This window comes from Odontesthes bonariensis, chromosome 11 (assembly GCF_027942865.1).
Source record: "Odontesthes bonariensis isolate fOdoBon6 chromosome 11, fOdoBon6.hap1, whole genome shotgun sequence".
NCBI lineage: Eukaryota > Metazoa > Chordata > Actinopteri > Atheriniformes > Atherinopsidae > Odontesthes > Odontesthes bonariensis.
This window is the reverse complement of record NC_134516.1, coordinates 17,563,475-17,584,709: the sequence shown is the minus strand read 5'-3', so window position 1 is coordinate 17,584,709 and position 21,235 is coordinate 17,563,475. Positions and strand designations below refer to the sequence as shown.

Genomic DNA, 21,235 nt, shown 5'->3' with positions numbered 1-21,235 from the left:
AACAACCTACTGGCTGAAGTATTTGCATTAAGTTCATCATCTCCCTCAGGCTTCCCTAATGTTATCGGTGCACTACACTGTGCCCATGTACGCATCCAATTTGTAGAGCACAATTCGTACACAAGGCAATTCAAAGTGCTTTACAGCTACATAAAATCACAAGAAGGCAATAAAATCATTCCTAAAAACAAAAAAAATCATTAATTAATTCATTTAAAAGTGAAGAGTGCAGATAAAATACTTTCAGGTGTCATATGCACATCTAAATAGAACTGTTTTCAGTCTGGATTTAAACATTGTCCAGGCCCCTGCTGGACCCGTGGAGGCTGACTATGTAAACCGAACATTTTTCCACATCCTAAATGTACAGGTACACTTGGGGATAATTGTCCATAGACTCTGAACTGGATTTCTCATTTTGAAAAATACCACATCAACCCCTTTGAGTAATGCTGAGCAACGTTACATTTATGCCCTGTGGAACCTCATCATTGACTCCTATCCTCCGACCATACAGATGATCTGTGATGGAGGTCATTTCATTTCCAATATTGAGGCTAAATGGCCGGGATCAGTTCATGATTCTAGGATCTTCCGAGCATCCTCACTGGCACAGAGGTTTGCACAAGGCGCAATAATTTTACTTACCTGAAGGAGTGTACTTTTGAAGTAAGGTGTAGCATAGGCAGAATTTTGGTAATGTAATGAGAGATCAGGTGTAGAGGTCATTTTAAGGAATATAAAGTGCTCGTCATACTTTATTATAGATAGCCATGTAAGGCACATATTGCATCAAATTGCCAAGTCTTAACACACTTTTAGTGTCGAAAAGTCTGCGCATGAGACGCATGTCCTAAATACGAGTTCAAAAGTTGAGTTTAGCTGCTGCAAATTAGTCTGGTTGACTTTTCTTTTTTCCTCCGGCCTATGTGTAATTCATGCTCTACCCTTCTTAAAACTTTTTTATTACTCTGTTAAAATGTGCTGGATGTCGTGGTCAACGTTTTTTTTGTTTTTTTTTTTATATATGGTGCCAAAAATCTCTGAAAGTGAACAAAATAAAAAGGTTAAGCTTCAGTTTATTTTCATTTAAGATTTATTGAGTGTGAAGAAACTTATCCAAATTTATTTAACGCTAACAATACACTTCTATGCTTCCTGTAACATACATCTAACCCAATTCTAATCTGCAAAAATGTATCAGTATGTGAAGATACAACATAGTGGCAGAAAAGCAGGAATCTACATTAAACATTACTGGTACTGGTATGAGTCTAAGAAACTGAACAATGTGAACAAATAGAAAAAAAAAAAAAAAAAAACATTCATCTAGGCCAGAAAGTTACTCCACCTATCATTGATGGGGCTCATTATTACAATATCTGGTGATCACAGTGCCACATTTTGCTGCTCTTCCTCACTGCAGGCTGACGGCACACAGCTCATGAGGTGAAGGAGCGAGGAGGAAGCCCACAGCTGGTTTCAGGTCCAGTTCATCTTCTGAGACTCCAGGTGGAGGGGTGAAGCGAAAGCGCTGAAGGAGGTTGGTGACGAAGAGGAAGAGCTCCATCTTAGCCAGGCTCTCTCCGAGACACACCCTGCGACCTGCAAGAAATGTCATCATGTCTGGGCAGGTGGTAATGATCCCGAATCTCTGAAGTAGCAAAAACCTCGACAAAGTTGTAATACCTGCAGAAAAGGCCAAGAAGGCATCTCTCTTGACAAATTTACCCTCGGAATTCAGGAAATGAGAGGGGTTAAAAGAGTACGGGGTCTCCCACTCACTCTCATCATGGAGGACAGAAGTAAGAAGAGGAATTACAGTAGTTCCCTGAGGATGAAATGAGATCATTATGTAAAATCTGAGGATCACAGAACTTTTTCATGTTGTCAGAGGTGTATTTATATGTCCTACAAGCAATATTGTTTGGAAGATATGAAACACTAGTGAGCTGCTGACCTCTTTGATAAAGTATCCCTTGAAGGTGACGTCTCGGCTGGTTTTGTGTGGAATGGACATGGGGATGATGTCGCCCAGTCTCTGCGTCTCATGGATGACAGCATTGGCGTACGGCAGGTTTTTACGGTCGTCTACTCGGACTTCACGGCTTCCTATCACCCTGGTCAGCTCCTCCTTAACCTGGTCTGCAGATAAAGATACTTTGCAATGCATTCACCTTCACGGGACCGTCTACAAGCTAGCAGCTCTGCACAGCTATATGGCACGTACACAACATTAGCATTTATAATGTTTAACATTTTCTATGTCTCAACAAGTTCAAAGTACATTGGAGTACGTTCTACACTTTGTAGAACACAGAAAAGCGTGAAAAAAAGGCAGCACAAAACCTATGTGAACCATTAAGCAGTTATACAATGGCTAACATAAAAATGAGTTTGGCCTTGAAAAAAAGTGCTTTGAGATGAGACATGCTATAATTTGGCAGTAAATAAAGGTTGGCATCTTAAACTGCCATTATGTACGATTATTGCTGCTGGAAGGAACAACCCCAGTACTGTTCTGTGATGCAGCAGAGCTGAAGAAGCCTCTGACTGAACACACTCTATTGATTCAACTCTATGCTGTGTAGAGGGAGGTTTACCCTGAATTTTTGGATATTTGGCCATTAGCAGCAAAGCCCATCTCAGTGTGGTAGCTGTGCTGTCAGTGCCAGCAGCAAACAGGTTGGCCACTGTGAATATCAAGTTTTCCTCAATGAAGTGAGAATCGATAACACAAGAGTCCTAAGAGAATGAACATCCCCATATCGTCAAAAAACAGACATGTTTAACACCGATTTTGTTCTAAAAGAAAGCGTAGCTCTTACCTCATCCTTCTGCTTCCTAATCAGAAAACAGTCGACAAGTCCTCTGCATATCTGAGGGTTCAGTGTCTCTTTCAGATGTTTGATCAAATCTTTCACATCGCGGACACTCCTCTCAAAATTTTTTAACATCACCTGCCGTGCTTTTACCCATTTGACCAGCCAGGGAAACATGTTGTAAAGCTGCCAAATTACAATGTAAACAAAACAAGTGGAATGATGTCATAGATGAAACTGTACAATGTTCATCCAAAACTGTGACAAAGAATCAGTGCTGGTTTACTTCCTCTAGCAGAATCTACATAGGAATGAAGAACATAATTAAAGCAATACAATGTAACTTCTCAAAAAGCCCACTATGGAGCTCCCCCTACAGGCTTGGAGGTAATGTACGGTTACACTGTCGTAAATACAACACCCTTTCACTTTCACGTTTGTTGACGAACCGGCGAGGAGTCAGAAGGTGCAAGCTATGTCGACCGAGAAGGTAAGAGTAATCAAATGTACCTGGGAGCGTGAGAGGGGTCTATTTGTTTTTGCGGTAGGTGTGCGAAGTACTTCCGCTCAGCTCCCGGGCCGGTCCAGCAAAGTTACATAGCGCAGTTATTCCAACTCAGACCCCCGAAGGGCATAGGAGACAGGCCAATTGTAATATTAAAACTCATTCTAGCCGCACAATTTTTTTCAAGCTGTTATTTTAAGGTAGAAATGTTACATAGTATTGCTTTAAATATTATAACATGGACAAGAGTCTTTGAGTCAAGATGAAGAGTGGCATCACAATTTATCTTGAAACCAATAAGGAAGATTACAGGATTACATTTAACAAAAAAAAATGTTCAGCGGCAATATGTAACTTGGACCTGCTGTGAAAATAAATTAAATCAACTCTATCTTCACTGATGTTAAACCAAAACTTAGTTATTCCATGACATAAAGTCAGATGCTAATCAGTTCCTATGAATGCCTACCTGGATTGCTACAGAACCAGTGACGCGTATCGACTCATTGGCTCGGCTAATCAGGTTTCTGAATCGGGGGTCAGTGCATTCAAATCTGCTTCCATACACCAGAGAGGATATGATGTTGGATGTGGCATAATTTAATGGATGCGCTGCGTCAAATGGTTGCCCTGTAAAGTCACAGTGAGAATAATGGGCAGTGCAATTAGAGTAATGCTGCACCGTCAGAACGCACCTCAACACAATTTACACAGGCTACAGATTACTACTGACTGAAGCACAACTTTAGATACATGGATGTATTAATAAGTTCAATAGCACTACAGAGAGTCACTTTGCATTCTAATTAAGCTTTTCTGTGTACAGCACTATGTGCTGTGAGTTATCATTTACATAATATAAACATCATACCTTTATGCTCTTCAAACGTTTGAATCAGGTGACCACACTCCTCTAAGACTTTTTCCTCAGTAACTCTTTTGCCCATCCCAAAGTCTCTGAGGGCGGTGAGGGAAAACCGTCTCATTTCTTTCCAAGATTCTCCATTTGCAAACAGAATTCCTTTAAAAAAAAAACACACACACATTAAATGTGGACTGATGATGACCAATCACAAGAGCAAACATGTAAACAAATGCATATCAAAATGTGTAATTTGTGGTTTTATGTTCAATTTTCAAATGAAACAGTTTAATTCTTTGAATTATTCTGTTTGTGTCTTAGTATCATAAAAGATATTTGCACACACACTGAAAATGAAGGTCATACCGTGGCCTTTGTTTGTGTCATTAAATATAGGTGAGATTTCTCGGTCTCCAAACTCCTCTGCAAAGCTGACCAGAGCCTCTTTGACTGCCTTATACCCAGCCAGGACGACCACTTTTTTGGTTCCAAAGTAAACCGCAAATACGGACCCATATTTCTTAGAAAGCTGGGCGGATAAAAGAAAATGGGTTCGGCATTAAACCAAAATCAGAATCAGAAAAAACTTTATTTATCCCCGAAGGGCAATTAGAAGGGCGAAGAGCGGTACATTAATAGAAGAACAAGAAAATGTAATCACAAAGAAAATAAAAACACAGAAGGGGGTGACAAAAAAAAGGCAGATAAAGTACTTGTTGCACACAACAAGTTACGGAATATCTGGTTTTGGATTAGGAGTACTACGTCACCTCGTGCAGTGTCTTGTGGGGTCTGTTGAGATCAAGCTGCAACAGGTTGCCAAGCAGGGGCAGAGGCCTCGGTCCTGGAGGTTCTCTCCTCACTCCCGCGGAGGAAACCGAGACAAGATAAAGGATGAGCAGGAGGAAAACAGCACCTATCGCCGCTGTAGGACCCGAGAAGAGAGAAGAAACAAAATCCTCCAAAGGCTCCATTTACTCCGTTGTGGTAGTCCTCCTTGTTATCGCTTCAGGCAACACGCAGATGCTTGTGCTCTTGTGCTTTTGTGAAAAGCTCCAGGGAATGTAAGCTTCAACAACATCATAAAAAAAGACAATTTTGTGGAACGTGCAGAGGACTCTTTAAATAATCAACACACTGTCACACAGTAGCGCGGGAAGGGGGGTGCTGCCGGGGCTGCAGCCCCCCCTGGTGGTGGCTGCGGTAACATCACTGTAAACCTAAATGTTTGAAATAAATATAATATTTTAAAAAAGTATATATATATATATATATATATAATATCTATAAATTATATGCGGTGTAATAGAGTTGTGGGAATATGTGGGAAAATACATTTTTTTTTAAAAAATTGTGGAGGGGACTCACCAAGAAGCCGCTTCAGCATTTTTTTTCTCAATAAACTTTATTGTTCAATGTAAATGTACAAAAAGCATGGCATACAAAACATTGTACAGATATCTGTAGTGTTGAGCTGACTGTAGAAATATCAACATAATCAACATGTTATTCAGTGTATGAGTCTTTTATATGACCACAACCATCTTTTTTCTTTTTTCCCGTTTGACACGGACGGCGCTTGTTTTATCTCTTTTTTTTTAAAACTTTATTTAAACAAGGTAAACACAAACAAGAAAATACAAACAAGTAATGCAATTACAACAATATAACTTGTAGATAACATAGTAGAGGTATAGTATTTCAAAGAGGGATTAAGGTATTGTTGATAAGAAAAATAAATAAATAAATAAAATTTACAGCAAAGGGATTCGTATATTAGGATTGACATACATTGGTGGGCAATTCAATCAAAAATTCCGTCAGGACTTCGTATGATTCAATACATTTCAGAGATTTTAAATATAATTGAAATTCAGATAAAAAGATGTTAAAGACTGGGGATGATCTTAGCATTCTTTGTTTATGAATAAAAAATTTTGCCAAACAAAAAATAAGGTTACAACAAAGTTCTATAGTTTTGTTTTCCAATAACACTCCAAAAGTTACCATATCTCTAGAAATAGATTTAGGAAGTGTAATTTTTTTTTTTTTGTGATTAACAGTTTTTATTTCCATTTTCATTATTCAACAATTACAAAACAGACAGACCCCCCACCCCCCTAAACAAGCACCAACATCTGTGCTGATCGCTTTCTGGTTACCAACATCTACCCCCGTGCTCCTTCACATAACTGCCATAGTTACACCAATCGTATCAATGAAGACAAAAATAGACAGAAAATTATTTGCGGTAAAATCAAAACAAGAAGTAAATAAGGTGAGCACTGCATTAAAGAGGTATTCTGTTAACAAACAACATGATCAAAGTAACAATAAAAAACATAAAATACATATAAAAATAAGAAGAAACACAGTTATATATTTATACAACTTTTTTGAAACCTTGCGTCTCTCCACTATATAACCCCTTTAATAGAAGTTAAAAGTTAGATATTTGCTCCACTTTGCCTCATATATATCCAGTCTACCCAGTCGTTTATATGACATTTTTTCAAAAGCTGCAACTCGTGCCATCTCTACTGCCCACTCTTGCGTAGAGGGTACCCCCTCCGTCTTCCATCCCCTGACAAGTATTTGTCTGCCAATCATAATACTAGACTGGATAAAGCTTTTAACATGTTTATCCTGTCCTGTCAGAACTGAATGATCACTCAAAATAAATAGTCTAGGAATAAATGGAATTAGCATCTCTGTTATCTCACATAGATTATCATAAACATTGGTCCAAAATTGTTGGACTTTGTGACATGACCATAAAACATGAATTAAAGTACCTTCCTCAGACTTACATCGCCAACAGTGCGAAGTGGATGATAATCCTAATCTAAATAATCTAGAGGGAGTCCAATAAAAACGATGCATAATTTTGAATTGAATAAGGCGTATTCTTGCATCCCTTGAAACTACTTTAATATTCCTACAAATTCTGTTCCAATCCTCATCACTAAATGTCAAGTTCAGATCCCTTTCCCATGTCTTCTGTAGAGCTGCAATGGGCCCATTACCAAGAGTCTGAATCAACATAGAATAATAGACAGCTGCCTCGTGTCCTTTCCCATAACTCTTTAAAATTCTTTCTAGAGGCTCTGCATTGTGGGGAACCGCTGCAGCGGACCCAAAAACCGCCCCCAACATATGTCGGAGTTGCAGGTACCTGAAAAAGTGAGATGTAGGGATGCTGAAACGCCGCACCAACTTCCCAAAAGAATTTAATGAACCATCACAATACAGATCCCCCAGTGTGACCACTCCCTTCTCCTGCCATATCTTCCAATAAATGGGAAATTTACCAATTCGTAATTTAGGATTTAACCAGATACTTGAAGAGATATTTAGAAAGGGATCAAATTTGAATATACGGGCAACCCTTGTCCAAATTAATTTAAGATGACCGATTATTGGATGCGTATTTGCTTTTTTACTTAATTTAGTAGACAAGACTTGCATGGGTGACAGAGGGGCAACAACAGCTTGTTCCATACAATACCACGGCGGGGCTCTTTCCAGAGGGAGAGACCAATGGGCCAAGTGCCTTAAATTAAAAGCATAATAGTAAAATAACATCTTTGGTAGCCCTAAGCCTCCTTTATCAGCCGGTCTCTGTAACTTGCTGTGGTTCAGACGGGGCCGTCTACCATTCCAGATAAATATCTTGGATATTCTGTCGAACCTTTTAAAATAACAGTGGGGAATTTCTAAGGGGAGGGACTGCATAAGATAATTGAGTTTGGGAACACAGTTCATTTTCAAAATGTTAACTTTACCTGCCATAGACAAATTAAGAGTTGCCCATCTTTCAACATCACAAGAAATTTTTTGTAATAATGGGTCAAAATTGACTTTAACCAAATCTTTAAGCTGTCTGGGAAACCGAATACCCAAATACAGAATACCTTGCTGAGGCCACTGAAATGCACCTGGACGGAAGGCAGTGGAGGGGCAATAAGCTGTTAAGGGGAGTGCCTCGGACTTGGACCAGTTCACCCTGTATCCGGAAAATTTTGAAAATAAGTCTATAATTCCAAGAAGACATGGTACAGATCTGCTAGGATCGGAGACCAGTAATAAGATGTCATCGGCGTAAAGCATCAGTTTATGTACCATCCCACCCACAGTGACCCCCGGAAAATCTGTCGCCTCACGTATGGCAGCTGCAAGAGGCTCAATGGCTAAACAGAAAAGCAAAGGGGATAGGGGTGAACCCTGCCTGGTTCCTCTTCCCAACATAAAATAGTCTGAAATCAACCCATTGGTCTGCACTGCTGCTTCTGGGTGCTTATATAATACATGAATCCATCTTATAAAGGTGCTACCAAATCCAAACTCTTTTAAGATTTTGAATAAATACCCCCATTCGACCATATCAAAAGCCTTTTCGGCGTCCAGAGATATTGCAGCAACCGGGGATTGGGTGTCGGCCACCGACCACATGACATCAATAAGGCGTCTAATATTATCTGAGGAGCTACGACCGCGAATGAATCCCACTTGGTCAGTATGAATCAGTGATGTAATTACGCTATCTAATCGGTTTGCTAAAATTTTTGAAATGATCTTAACATCGATTTGCATTAATGAAATAGGACGATAATTCTTGCATTCATCCAGATCTTTACCTTTCTTGGGAACTAGACTAATAAGGGCCTGTCTCAGAGTCGGTGGCAGAACTCCCCCCTCTAGCGCTTCCTTATAGACCTCTAGTAAAGGTGAAGCTAACTCTGTTGCAAAGCTCTTAAAGAATTCCCCGGTAAAGCCATCGGGCCCAGGTGCTTTACTCGACGGTAAAGCCTTAATTACCCCTTTAATCTCCTCAACAGTAATATCAAGGTCTAGAAAATCCCTTTGTTCATCTGTCAGTTTTGGCAGTCCTAGTGGTACTATAAAGTCATGAATTTCTTCTTCAGACGAGGTAGATGCTGAACTATAGAGATTACTATAAAATTCTTTAAATGCCTGATTAATATCTACAGTTGCAGTAAGCAGGTCTCCAGCCAGCGACCTAACAGCAGGAATAGTGGAGGACAACTCCCTCTGCTTTATATAACTGGCAAGCAACTTTCCTGCTTTGTCTCCTGACTCAAAATATGTTTGTCTAGACCTAAATAGATTAAATTCAACCTTCTGGGATAGTATGTTATTATACTGATATTTTAACTTTGTCAATTTTCTCATGCCGTCTTGTGTCATATGTTGCTTCAACTCTGTTTCGGCCTGTTTAATTACATTTTCCAATTCTAGCAGCTCCCGTGTTTTAATTTTCTTATGATATGACGTGCGTTGGATGATCCGTCCCCTGATCACAGCCTTTAGGGCCTCCCATGCAACACCTGCTGATGATACAGATTGCCAATTAATCTCCAAATAATTATTTAGTTCTGTCCTTAGCCACTCAACATTTACTGGGTCCTGCAGAAGAGACGAGTTCAAACGCCATCTGTAAGACTTTCTTCTCTCACTTTGGGGTAAAAGGTCCAAGCTGACCCAAGCATGATCAGAAATAAGAATGTTCCCTATTTCACAACCTATAGCAGAGGAAATGAGTGCTTTGGATATTAGGAAAAAATCTATTCGGCTATAGGTCTTGTGTACTGGTGAAAGAAAAGTGTAGTCTCTGCCAGAGGGGTTCATGATCCTCCAAATATCTATTAATCCTAAAGATTTGCAAATTCTCTGTAATGTTATAGCAGCCCTTGGCACTTTACGCAACACTGTCCCACTGTGGTCAAGAGCTGGATCCATTAAAAGATTAAAATCCCCTCCCAAAACAACAGCATGATTCCCAGCAGTTTGTAATTTCCTTTCAAGGTCAGTGAAAAAAGTTTGGTCATCCAGATTAGGTGCATATATGTTAGCCAAGATCAGCTTCTGAGACTGTATTTCAGCCAGTACAATTATCATCCTTCCCGAATTATCCTTAATTTGCTTAAGACAGTTAAACTGTAAATGTTTACTTACTAAGGTTATAACACCCTTGCTCTGGCTAGAGCCTGTGCTGTAAAAAACATGTCCAACCCATCCTGCACAGAGCTTCTCAGACTCCTCTTTTGACATGTGTGTTTCTTGAAGAAACACCACGTCATATTTTTTGTTCTTAAGCATCATCATAACCTTTTTTCTCTTAACCGGGTTCCCCAGCCCATTTACATTCCAAGTGGCGAGACGCATTAAACCTATTTGTGAAGGCATTCCTGCCCGCGCATTAATAACATACAACCCTTCACCAAAAACAATGACCTTACACAGTGGTGGTGTCTAAACACAATCCCCATAAAACTAACAAAACAAAGCGTGTGCAACTGAACCTGAACTTTGCACATTTCCACCCCCACAAAAGTCCCTTCAACGAAGGTCCGACGGTCCGTGTCTGGTCCGCGAGACTCCACTTGTCGTAACCCCTCACGCGCGTCGCTGCCATAACAATGAGTCTACACCAGTGTCTTTAATTGAACATTTAGGTGCTTGGGATGAGAATGAAAACACTTCCGTTATCAGCACTTACTGCATAGCGTCTATGAAAGCCATAGCTTCCCGGGGACTGTCAAACGCCCTCTCCCCCTCGTCGGTCTCGATCCTCAGTTTAGCCGGGAATAGCATCCTGAAGCGTACTTCACGATCATGCAGCTTTTTCTTGCATTCCCTGAACTTGTCGCGCTTCATCTGGGTAGCTCTGGAGTAGTCGGGGAAAAGCATAATAGTGGTGTTTTCCCAGCTCAGCTTGCCTTTGTTCCTCGCAGCCCGCAACACCGCATCCCGGTCCGACGATCTCAAAAACCTGGCCAGTATCGCTCTGGGTCTGTCACCTGGTGTGGATCGTTGGCTAGCAATCCGATGAGCCCGTTCAATCTCTCGTCTCCCTTCCATGTTCAGCAAATTTGGCAACAGCTCCTCCAAAAATTTCACCACATCTCCCCCTTCTTTGCCCTCCGGAAAGCCGACGAAGCGAACATTATTGCGTCGCGAGCGATTCTCCATGTCTTCTAGTTTATCCCATATCTGTCCGACATCTGACTTGCTAGCTGGCGGATTAGCTTGCCACGTCTCCTGCTCGGTCATTTCCAAAGACTCCACGCGCTTCTCCATGTCGTCCATTCTTGTAATTAGGGATGAGAGTTTAGTCTCTACCGACGCGGTGGTGCGACGTATTTCTGCCAACCCCGTCAGATTTTCAGATATTTTTGTTAGTGCGGAATAGATGTTACTGATATCCTGTGCTATATCGTTAGCTTGTTGCGGCACCTCCGCTCCCTCATGGTCTTGCATCATGGCGTCAGCCCCGCATGAACGCAAATGTCTTTTAATGTCTCCACAAGCCGAAGTCTTAGCATTTTTCGACATTTTTGCAACTTCTTTAGTTAGTATCAAGTATACTGGAAGCTATTATCTCTGGTGTAAATATTTTAAAGGATAAAGGCAACGACGCGAGCGGAGCTCCCCTACTCCGTGGCTTCCTCTCGCATCGCGTCACGTGACTCAGGAAGTGTAATTTTTGATTTGATCCATTTTTCTAAGCAATTCCAAAATGTTTTGGTTTGGTTGCATTCATAAAAGATATGGTCTATCGTTTCTACATCACTCTCACAGAATGAGCATTTATTGTCATCAATATTAAAGCGATTTCTTAGTAGTTCTTTTGAGGGATAAATTGCATTTAAAATTTTAAAGTGTGTTTCTTTAGCTTTGGGTTGTATGGGGAGTTTTAAATAAAGAGTTCTTAACCTTTCAATAGATTTTTTCCCAAATTTGCAAAGAATGTTATTTTTATTTATTTTCCCAGGGAATAAAGTTTCGTTTAGACAGCTTCTAATTGTGTGATTATTGAATTTTGGGTCAGTGAATGATATTCCATTAATAGACAGATAGGGTAATTTTGGGGATATGGGATGATATGTTATTATATTTTTAAACTGATTAGTAAATTGTTTTGGTAAGGCATTATATAATCTGGTAAGGCATTATACAATTCAGCTTTTGGGGGAAAGAATTGATATTTTGCACAAAATTGTTCGTAGTTTAACATGCAACCATTAGCATCCATTAAGTGTATAATAGACCAAATATTCTTCTCCATCCAATATTTGTAAAATAAGGATTTATTGCGATTTAGTATGAATTTGTTATTCCATATGATAGATGAGTGCGGCGAGTAGTTATGTACGTAGAGCATTTTCCAGTATAGTAACACTTGTTTATGGAACTCTGATAGTTTGATGGGCAGTTTATGCATATTGAAATCAGCTAGAAGTACAAGTTTTAGACCACCTATTTTGTTAAATATATAATTTGGGACACAATACCAAAATAATTGAGAATTTTAAATCCAGAATTTTAACCAATTAATTTTAAGGGTTCCGTTAAGACATTCAAAGTCAATTACTTTCAGACCACCATCTTTGATTTCTTTGACCATATGACTTTTCCGTAGGTAGTGTGGCCTGTTCCTCCAGATAAAGTTCAAGTTCATTTGGTTTATAGTTTTAATTAAACTATTTGGGACAGCAGTGTTGCAGGTTGAATAAATTAATCTTGACAAACTTTCCATTTTTGATAAATAGATTCGTCCTAAAATAGATAGGTCTCGCTGGAGCCATGAGTTAAGCTTGGATTTACCTTCTTTAATCTTGTTTTCAATAGTTAAGGTTGATTCTTGGTTGTTGGTTATAATAGTTCCCAAGTATTTAACTTCAGATTTAATTGGAATGCTTTCTTTTAGGGAAGTGTCATGAATGGCTATAAGTTCACATTTTTTTTAAATTAAGCAGTAGTCCTGAAGCCTCTGAAAAGGATTTAATTCTATCAATTACAATTGGAACCTGCTTATCATTTTTTAAGAAAACAGTAGTGTCATCTGCTAACTGGCTAATGATTAATTCTGCACCGAAAACATCTAATTTCTCAACGTCTACACAGTTTTTAAGATAGATTGCTAACATCTCTACAACTAAATTAAATAGATAAGGGGAAATGGGACATCCTTGAGGAATTCAAACATTAATGTTAAATCTAGCTGTGGTTCCCTTAGGTAAAATTACACAACTATTAATGTTTTGATATAAACCTTTAATTAAGTGAATGAAGTGCGCTCCAAAACCTAAACTTTCAAGAACTGAGAATAAGAATTGGTGTTCCACCGAGTCAAAGGCTTTATAAAAGTCAAGGAAAAGAATGAAGCCATCATCTTTGATCATGTCCCTATATTCAATCAGGTCCTTTACCAATATTGTTGTGGATTGACCTTCCTTTTAAGAAGCCAGATTGTGATTCTGCAATAATGTTTGAGATTCCTGATTGGAGACGCATGGTAAATATGTACGTTAGTAATTTATAATCGGTTATCATCTTAAAGCAGTAAAGGTTAGCCTTTATTGTTTTAGAGATCATATTAACATGACTTCAAAAATTTAGCTGATCTAAATAGTTCTCCTCTGCCTCTTTTCACCAATTCTGAGTTAATAGTTATCAATATTCATATACCATTTAACTATTTAACTAAATCATTTAACTATTTAACTGCAGCAGATCTATGAAACAATTAATATGCTCTCTTAACAAAGCAGCAAAGTGCTTTATAGAGAGGTTTAAAATAAGTTAGGTTATTAGGATATTAACAAAAACACAACTATAAAAGGCGCTACAGGAGTCAGATATCACCAATAGCTTTCTTAAAGAGGAAAACTACAGCTGCAGTGAGACTGATTCATAACAAGACAAGATAAGGTTTGTTTTTATGACACATTTAAAAACAGCCACAGTGACCAGAGAGCCGTACAAGAGAAACAATATATCAACACGATTAGCAGTTTCTAACCCTGCAGATAAATGATAAGTGAATGAAACAGTATAGCATTGGATAGAATGGGTGAAATAGAAATAAAATGCTATTTACAGTTAAAGAGATGCCACTCAACCATATTAACAAACTGAGAAAAGGAGTGAATTTTAGAACATTTTAAATAATTAGAGGTCTGAGCCGCTCTGATTGGAAAAGGTAGATTAATCCGTTTATAAGAAAAGTTTTTGTGATCTCAGCCGGCGCCCTGTTAAACACCTACATCAACTCAAGAAGCAGATAAAACAAAGCAGTGAAACCCAAGGCCACATACAGACACACGCACACGCACAAATAAAATACACTTCAATTCAATTCAAAAATACTTTATTTATCCCAGAGGGAAATTAAATGTTGATGTAACTCAATTAAATCAAGGAGTTATTATAGATGCTGATGGCTGTGGGCAGGAAAGATTTCCTGTAGCGGTCCGTTTTGCATCCAAACTGAAGAAGCCTTTGACTGAAGAGAGATGGGACTTGGTCGGACGGATTTCATGCGAGAACTCTGTCTCTCCAAGTCCAGCGCTGATACTTGACTTGTGACCTCCAATAAATACTTTGTTTAACTTAAGACTTCTCCAGCTTGTTCTTGGGCTTCCAATAAAAGAATCGGGCTAACAGCTGGTGCCGTGACACCCGGATTGGCTGACTCCGAGGGAGGACTGCCGGAGCCGATCGAGGGGGACCCTTTGTTCAGACAATTCAAGGTGCCCGAAAAAAAAAAAGAAAAAAAAGAAAACCTCTTATATATGAATATATGTGAAATTTCTGCACATTGGACAAGCTAAATTAAGTTGTCTGAATTAAGATGTCCTCTGATCAGTAAAAATCAAAGTATAAATTTACTGTTTGTTTGTTTTATTGAATGATCACACGTAAAGTATAAAAACACATAGTCTCACATAGGGAAAGAACATGAGTGTCCTGCAATAGGTTTAATTCGAACAAATAAAAGAAACCCTGTGAGAGGTTGTCTTCTAAATGGTTATCCTCATGGGAAGAGTCTGTAAAATTGTCCGCGTCGGTGGTTTGACCGTAAATAAATAAAGTGTTTCCTCATAAGAAGGACACGGCCTAAGGACACAGGGCTAGTTTTTTTTTTAATGTTTCATGAAACTGTGGGGTGGGTCGCCACTTGAATGATATTTTACTGTGATAGTACACAGATCTCAAGTGGTTTTGCATATTGGGGTTTGGAATAGAAAAAGGGGGAAGTAAGATAGGGTGTTTCAGAAATTGGTGAATTAAAACGAGTGTGTGGACTGGGAAAAGACCCCCAGCGATCAAGCGCAAAGGTGTTTTAGACCCTGTGTAGAAGCTTCTTGAAACGAGTCCTACCATTCGGGCACTGAGCCATTCACCCATTCTGACTAACATGTGTAAAAAATATCTAAATATGTCACAAACAATGATCAATGAGTGGAAAACATGTGAACCCGGCTCTTTGGGGTCGGTACTATTTGACACCTTGACTAGATGGCAGAAAAAGGTCCCAAAGGAAGAAGAAAAAAAGGGGACTGATAGATTTGTAGATTGGACGAGAGAGATGCAAAAAAGAGGAATGTTTGGAGGATGTTTGGAAGGGGCTTCGCCGAAGCTGAGTGAGTTCAGTATCTTCTTAAAACGAGCAACCGGAAGTAAAGAACAAGCAGTAACACAGCTAAAAGAGGCAGGCATACTGCAAAGAGCGAGAGCAGAGAGGGAAGAAAAACAGGCATCAATCTTTCTCGCGGACTGTCAGTGTTTTTTAGGTGAAGTTAAATTCTCTATTCAGACACAGTCCTCTGCACAAATACAGCACCTCATGCCAGTAGGGCCGCAATCTTCTCCAGGGACACATCCTGATACACAAAAAGATAAGACACCTCTACACAACATAACTGCAACCGAGGAGAATAAGACAACACTGTCTCCTCCTCCTTATGCTGAGGCCCGCAGGCTACAGCATCACAGTAAATAATGAATCGCACAGATTAAAAGCTCCAAACACTTTTTCAGATAACTGATAGCCTCCAAGCTGCTCCATAATGTTATTAGTTGTTCTCATAAAATACTATCACCCTAAGATTGTCTCATCTTAATCCTGCTTCTTCTTCTCTCATTCAGCCTGAGAGCGAGGACAGTCCAAACAATACGTTTATCTACAGACTCTGAGTGATCATTGGCCGGTACTTTAAGAGTACAAGAACTACATATGATAATTGATGTTTAGTTTTATACTAGAGCAATTATTATTACCTCATCTAGTTATTTTAACATGAACATGATTAGGAGAGATACCAAAGTACTTAGATAAACTGAAAACAGCTTTCCAATGCAATAATCACAGTGAAGAGATAAGAAGCAATAAAATGTCCAAAATAAATCCAGGAAGGACACAATGTTTAAAACAAGACATTCATACAAGTTGTTGAAAACTGTCGGAACAAAACGTTCTACAAATTGAGACTTTATAACAGGGCTATTCAAATGGTGGCCCGCGGGCCACATGCGGCCCAGAAGCAATACCCGAGTGGCCCAACTTGTGGTTCAGCCAAAAAAGCAGAGAAAAACCATGAAAAACACAGATTGCCAAAATTAACTCAAAATTCCTACGGTAGATCAGATAGTGAATGCAACGTAGCCTAGCAACACACAACCAACCCACAAGGCAGCGCGTTGTTCTGAAAGTTACTGATAGAACCATGTTAGCAGCTCAACTCCAACTGAAAAGGTACGTCTCTCTCAACCCTCAAACGAAAAATTGATGAAAATTGGCGTTTTAACCCTGCCTGGGCGGATAGATACTGTTTTATTTTACCACCAACTCCAAACGCCAAACTGTTGTGGAGAAAAGGAGTTGAATCCGCATCGGTCAGCCTCTCATGGGGAAGTTTATTTGAACATACCGTCACAGAAACGTGCATTCGGAAATGTCCGAAGATTCCCTCTGACTTCAATTTGTGACAATCTTTTATACTGCCCTGCTTCCTACAATGCGTACGTGGCTCAAGAACAACAAAGCACACGATGTAATTAGGCCATGTCATGACATTTCTTTCCCACAGAAACTGACCGTGCTCGTTGCCCACATTAGTGCACCAGGCAGCTGTACCTGCAGCAGCACCAGCAAGTTTCTTGGTGACCTATTCAGAAAAGATAAAGATTAGGAAAAAAAAAAGAGTTAAAATCTGTATTCATTATGTATACACTCAGAATTCTGCATATAAACAGAGCTGTGATACCTTTTTCGTGGAGTCCATCTTGAGGACAGAGCCAAAGATGCTTGTTATTTTGGCTTTGACCTCATGAAGTCGCCCAAGAACATCCCTGGCATAGACGGCTAACAGCCACTTGGGCTTAGGAAGCGCAGGTAAGAGGGGAGGCTCAGCGAATGCAGGGAGGGGCACAACAGAGGACCTTGTGAATGGTTCACAAGCTGTCAGGTACTGCAGGACACGCTGCATCCATGTTTCGCTGTGTTGTTCCAGCAGCTTTTTGTACAGCTGAGTCACACTGTTGCCCATCGTCCTCTCCCTCTTCATCCTCAGCACCCAGATGTCACATGAGTATCTAAGGGAAGGAAAGAGTGTAATGTCAAGAACAACTCAAATGCAAGCACCTCATAATGGTTAACATTCATTATGAATGACCTGTATGTAAGCAAAGCTGGAAACTGGCTGCGGCGGCCCATATCCAGCTGGCCTAAGATGTCCTCGAACCAAGCAGGATACTTTTTAGAGCAGCCTTTGCACTCCAGGTACTCAGTGGCAAGGTCATACCACCCGTCAATGTCCAACACCTTGCGCACCGTTTGGTACAGCCCTGCTGCTGTTAGTCTGCGCTTGCCACAGGCTGGACGGACACAGACGAGAGGAAACAGCCACATCTTCTGGGGCATCCACAAGAAGACTGGCCGACAGAAGAACTGGTCGGGTGAGGCGGGAGGCTGGCTGTGGATGAGGGGGGGCTGAGGAGGATGCCACCAAAGCTTCAGCGGAGCCACCAGCTCCGGCTTGCCGGTTCGTGGGTTGGCCTTGAACAATGTGCGCCGAATCCACTCCTGCTGGAAAGGTGGAAGCTGACTCTTCCAGTGACTGGGAAGCTCAGCCGGTGGCTGATGAAGAACCAGACCTGGTATCGCTGCTGGTGGAGGATCGGCACCGGCCTCGAGATGCACAGTGGGTGCAAGAGCTGATGAAGGAGAAACGAGGCAAGCAGGCAGCAAAACAATATTAGATTGACTGTTGCGTTTGATAGTAAGATGCCATAAATGCAGCGCACAAACAGGCGCAGTGCAGAAATACTACAGAAAGAGACTGAAGGAATAGTTTTAAGAAGCAAAGAACCCAGTGTACACTTTCTGATGCAAGAAATATGAAGCTGTGAATACAAGAAATGATGTTAAAAAAAGGTAACAATTAAATGGAATAGAGCAAGAAAAATGATGCAAAATTAATTCAGTAGTATTAATGATGCCCACAGATATGAAACATGCACAGAGACACAGTAAAGAGACCACGATTACTAATTGATTCTAATGGTTAGAACAACGAATGGCCACCGTCTGTGGGCTCAGAGGAGCTGAAGCGTGAATGAGAGGAGCATGCAGTGTAACTGCGAAAAATGGCATTAAAATTCAGGTGATTGTATTAGAGCACATGGGTGCGCAGAGTTAAGTGGAAGTGAGCTGGGGGAAGCAAAATCACAAAACAATACACAGACACCTTTGTACATCCTTAAGGTTTGGAAGAAGTGCACTCAAAGAATGCATCCCGGTTGATTTAATTCTGTATTGTGAAGAAAAATATATTAAAACACAGAAGTTTTCCACAAAATAATACTTTTTAGTGTTGTCACTAAACATTCGTATAATATGTGTGTCATATGCCACACCTGTATTTAGCTGTGCTTCACATTGCTCTGCAGCAGATACCAGTTCCTCATCATCAACCTCAGAAGTGCCTGGAGAACAAATGTTTGAACCATCAGGCCTGCTGCTAACAACACACAGAGACAAATGTACACAGGATGGTGCGTACTTACCAGAGGGGAAAAGCTGCCGTTGGGCCAAGTGTTCGGTAGGGGTTTTGAAGGTGGTGGTAAAGGCCCTGTCACACTGTTGCGTATGAGAGAAGCGTATGAGTTGCGTATGAAAATTAATCATACGCACGAAAAGTCCTTGAAAATAAAGAATGACTAGCGTATGAGTAGCATATGAACTGCGCATGCCCAGCGTACGTTTCAACGCGCCTATTGAGAATGAGGAGTCACGTGACTCCGGTCGGCAGGTCGGCCATGTTGGCAGAAGACGCTATTGGTTGCCAGGGCCAACGCCATTAACTCAGCAGCCTTTCCACATTGCTCCATTATTGCAGTAGACGACGCACTAACAACATCTCTCGAGACATTCATCTTGATCATGCCTCCCAAGAAGCAATCGTCGTTTGCCCGGGCCCTGGGCCGAGGAAAAGGCAAAAAAACACAAGAATCATTCTCACCCAAACCTGCTGAAATGCCTGATGCACCTGCGGCTGATGAGTTACATGCTTCTGAGCGATCAAGATCCCCAACTCCTCCTCCTGACCGCTCCCGTGAATCGTCGGTTGCCTGCCGCAGGCTATAAAAACGCTAGCTGTACGGTACACCTTCATGCCAACATATGGCAATTTATGTCCAGCGTTCTCGACCTATCAGTAACGTACCTATATCGTACCTCTAGCGTATGCCAACGTATGCCAGCGTGCTTGAAACGTATACAACCTATGCCTAACGTTCCCCTGGCGTATGTCAGCGTATACCAGCGTATGAGTGATAATTTTCATACGCTAGTGCCATACGCAACAGTGTGACAGGGCCATAAGGGGCACTGTGGTGCTGGAGCTGAAAAAAGTGGAGGGTCTGCGTTTTACAAGTCTGTAAAATGGTAAAGCTACACATGTAGAAATGATGGAGAGAAAATTCAAACTGCTACTCACAGGGTTCGGCTGGTGATGTCAGCTTTTTTGCCAGCTGTGAGGGAGACAAATGTTTGCTCCGTGCCAGCAGCGCTTTCACAGTGGCAGTTTTCCATGGGCCAGTTTGGATTCCAGAGGAGGTGGAGGCTGCAGGTGGAGGTGCAGGGGAAGTGGAGTCTGCAGGTGGAGGTGCAGGGGAAGTGGAGTCTGCAGGTGGAGGTGCAGAGGAAGTGGAGGCAGGTGTCTGTCTCTTCAAGACATATGCCTTGAACAAGGCCATGTTGGTGTTGGGCCGGGCATCTGCTCTAAGCAGGTACTTAATGAGGGCCTGGGCCTCCCTGCTCTGCTCCTCATAAACCTCCTTCATGGAGCGGCCCTTGAAATCTCCAAACTCCACCATCAAACAGCCCGAGTCTCCAGTTTCCCGTGCTCTTGCCTGCATGCCCTGCTTCTTCCTAAATTTCTCCAGTTCCTCTGTCATCTCTCTGATTTGGGAAGTGTACTGCAGGAACAGCTGTTTATTTTGGGATAGAGGGGTTTCTTGTGCTCTTTCATTTGAAATACTATGCACTAAATATATTGCATAGCCAAGACTGTTCTCCAGGAGCCATCTAAATCTCTGGCCTTGGTACATACCAAACTGAAGCTGGCAGTGAGCCAGTACTAAAAAGTCATCAGTTTGGTCTCCACCATGGCCAGTGACAAAGCTGCTGGCCTCTGCCAGCACCTCCTCTTTGGGTTTAGCTCTTCCAGACCTGACATTGCCAAAGCTCTTTGCCTCCTCCGATGGCGCCATGAGCAGTCTGGTTGAACTGGTTGAACTGGCTGACTGGCGGCGAAAAACTGGATACGCATGCATTCTGTGAATGAAAATTTTAAAAAGTGTGTAAATTCAACTGTAACAGAGGCTGCCCCCCCCCCCCCCCCCTCATTAAAAAAAAACAAACACAGAGCAGCTGCACACAGAGCTGAGGGAAAGTGTCAGAGATGGGGACTCGAGTCGACTCGAGTCTCTGTTTTGATGACTTGTGACTTGACAAAAAATAAAAGACTTGAGACTTGACTCGGACTTGAAAGTTAAAGACTCGGGACTTGACTTGACTTGACTTGAGACAAGATGACTTGAATTATTTGAGTGTTATTCAGTTCATGTTTTCAGTTTGAATATAAAATTAATAAATTAATTTAAAAAACAATATCGATTACCCGGTAGGAGCGCAGGCTGAATGGCGTCATGATTGGATCGCTACCCTGTCAATCA

General features: G+C 41.0%; 1 protein-coding gene across 1 annotated transcript; it reads right to left on the bottom strand.

Moving 5' to 3' along the window:
* Positions 1-1,269: 1,269 nt before the first annotated feature.
* Positions 1,270-5,163, bottom strand: LOC142391390 (cytochrome P450 2K1-like). The gene is made up of 9 exons (XM_075477159.1): positions 4,960-5,163; positions 4,556-4,718; positions 4,199-4,348; positions 3,797-3,957; positions 2,829-3,008; positions 2,604-2,745; positions 1,961-2,145; positions 1,690-1,831; positions 1,270-1,605 (listed from the first exon to the last, which is right to left on the bottom strand). Exons 1-9 carry the CDS (start codon positions 5,161-5,163, stop codon positions 1,418-1,420), a joined length of 1,515 nt encoding a protein of 504 aa, XP_075333274.1. The 3' UTR covers positions 1,270-1,417.
* Positions 5,164-21,235: the final 16,072 nt, after the last annotated feature.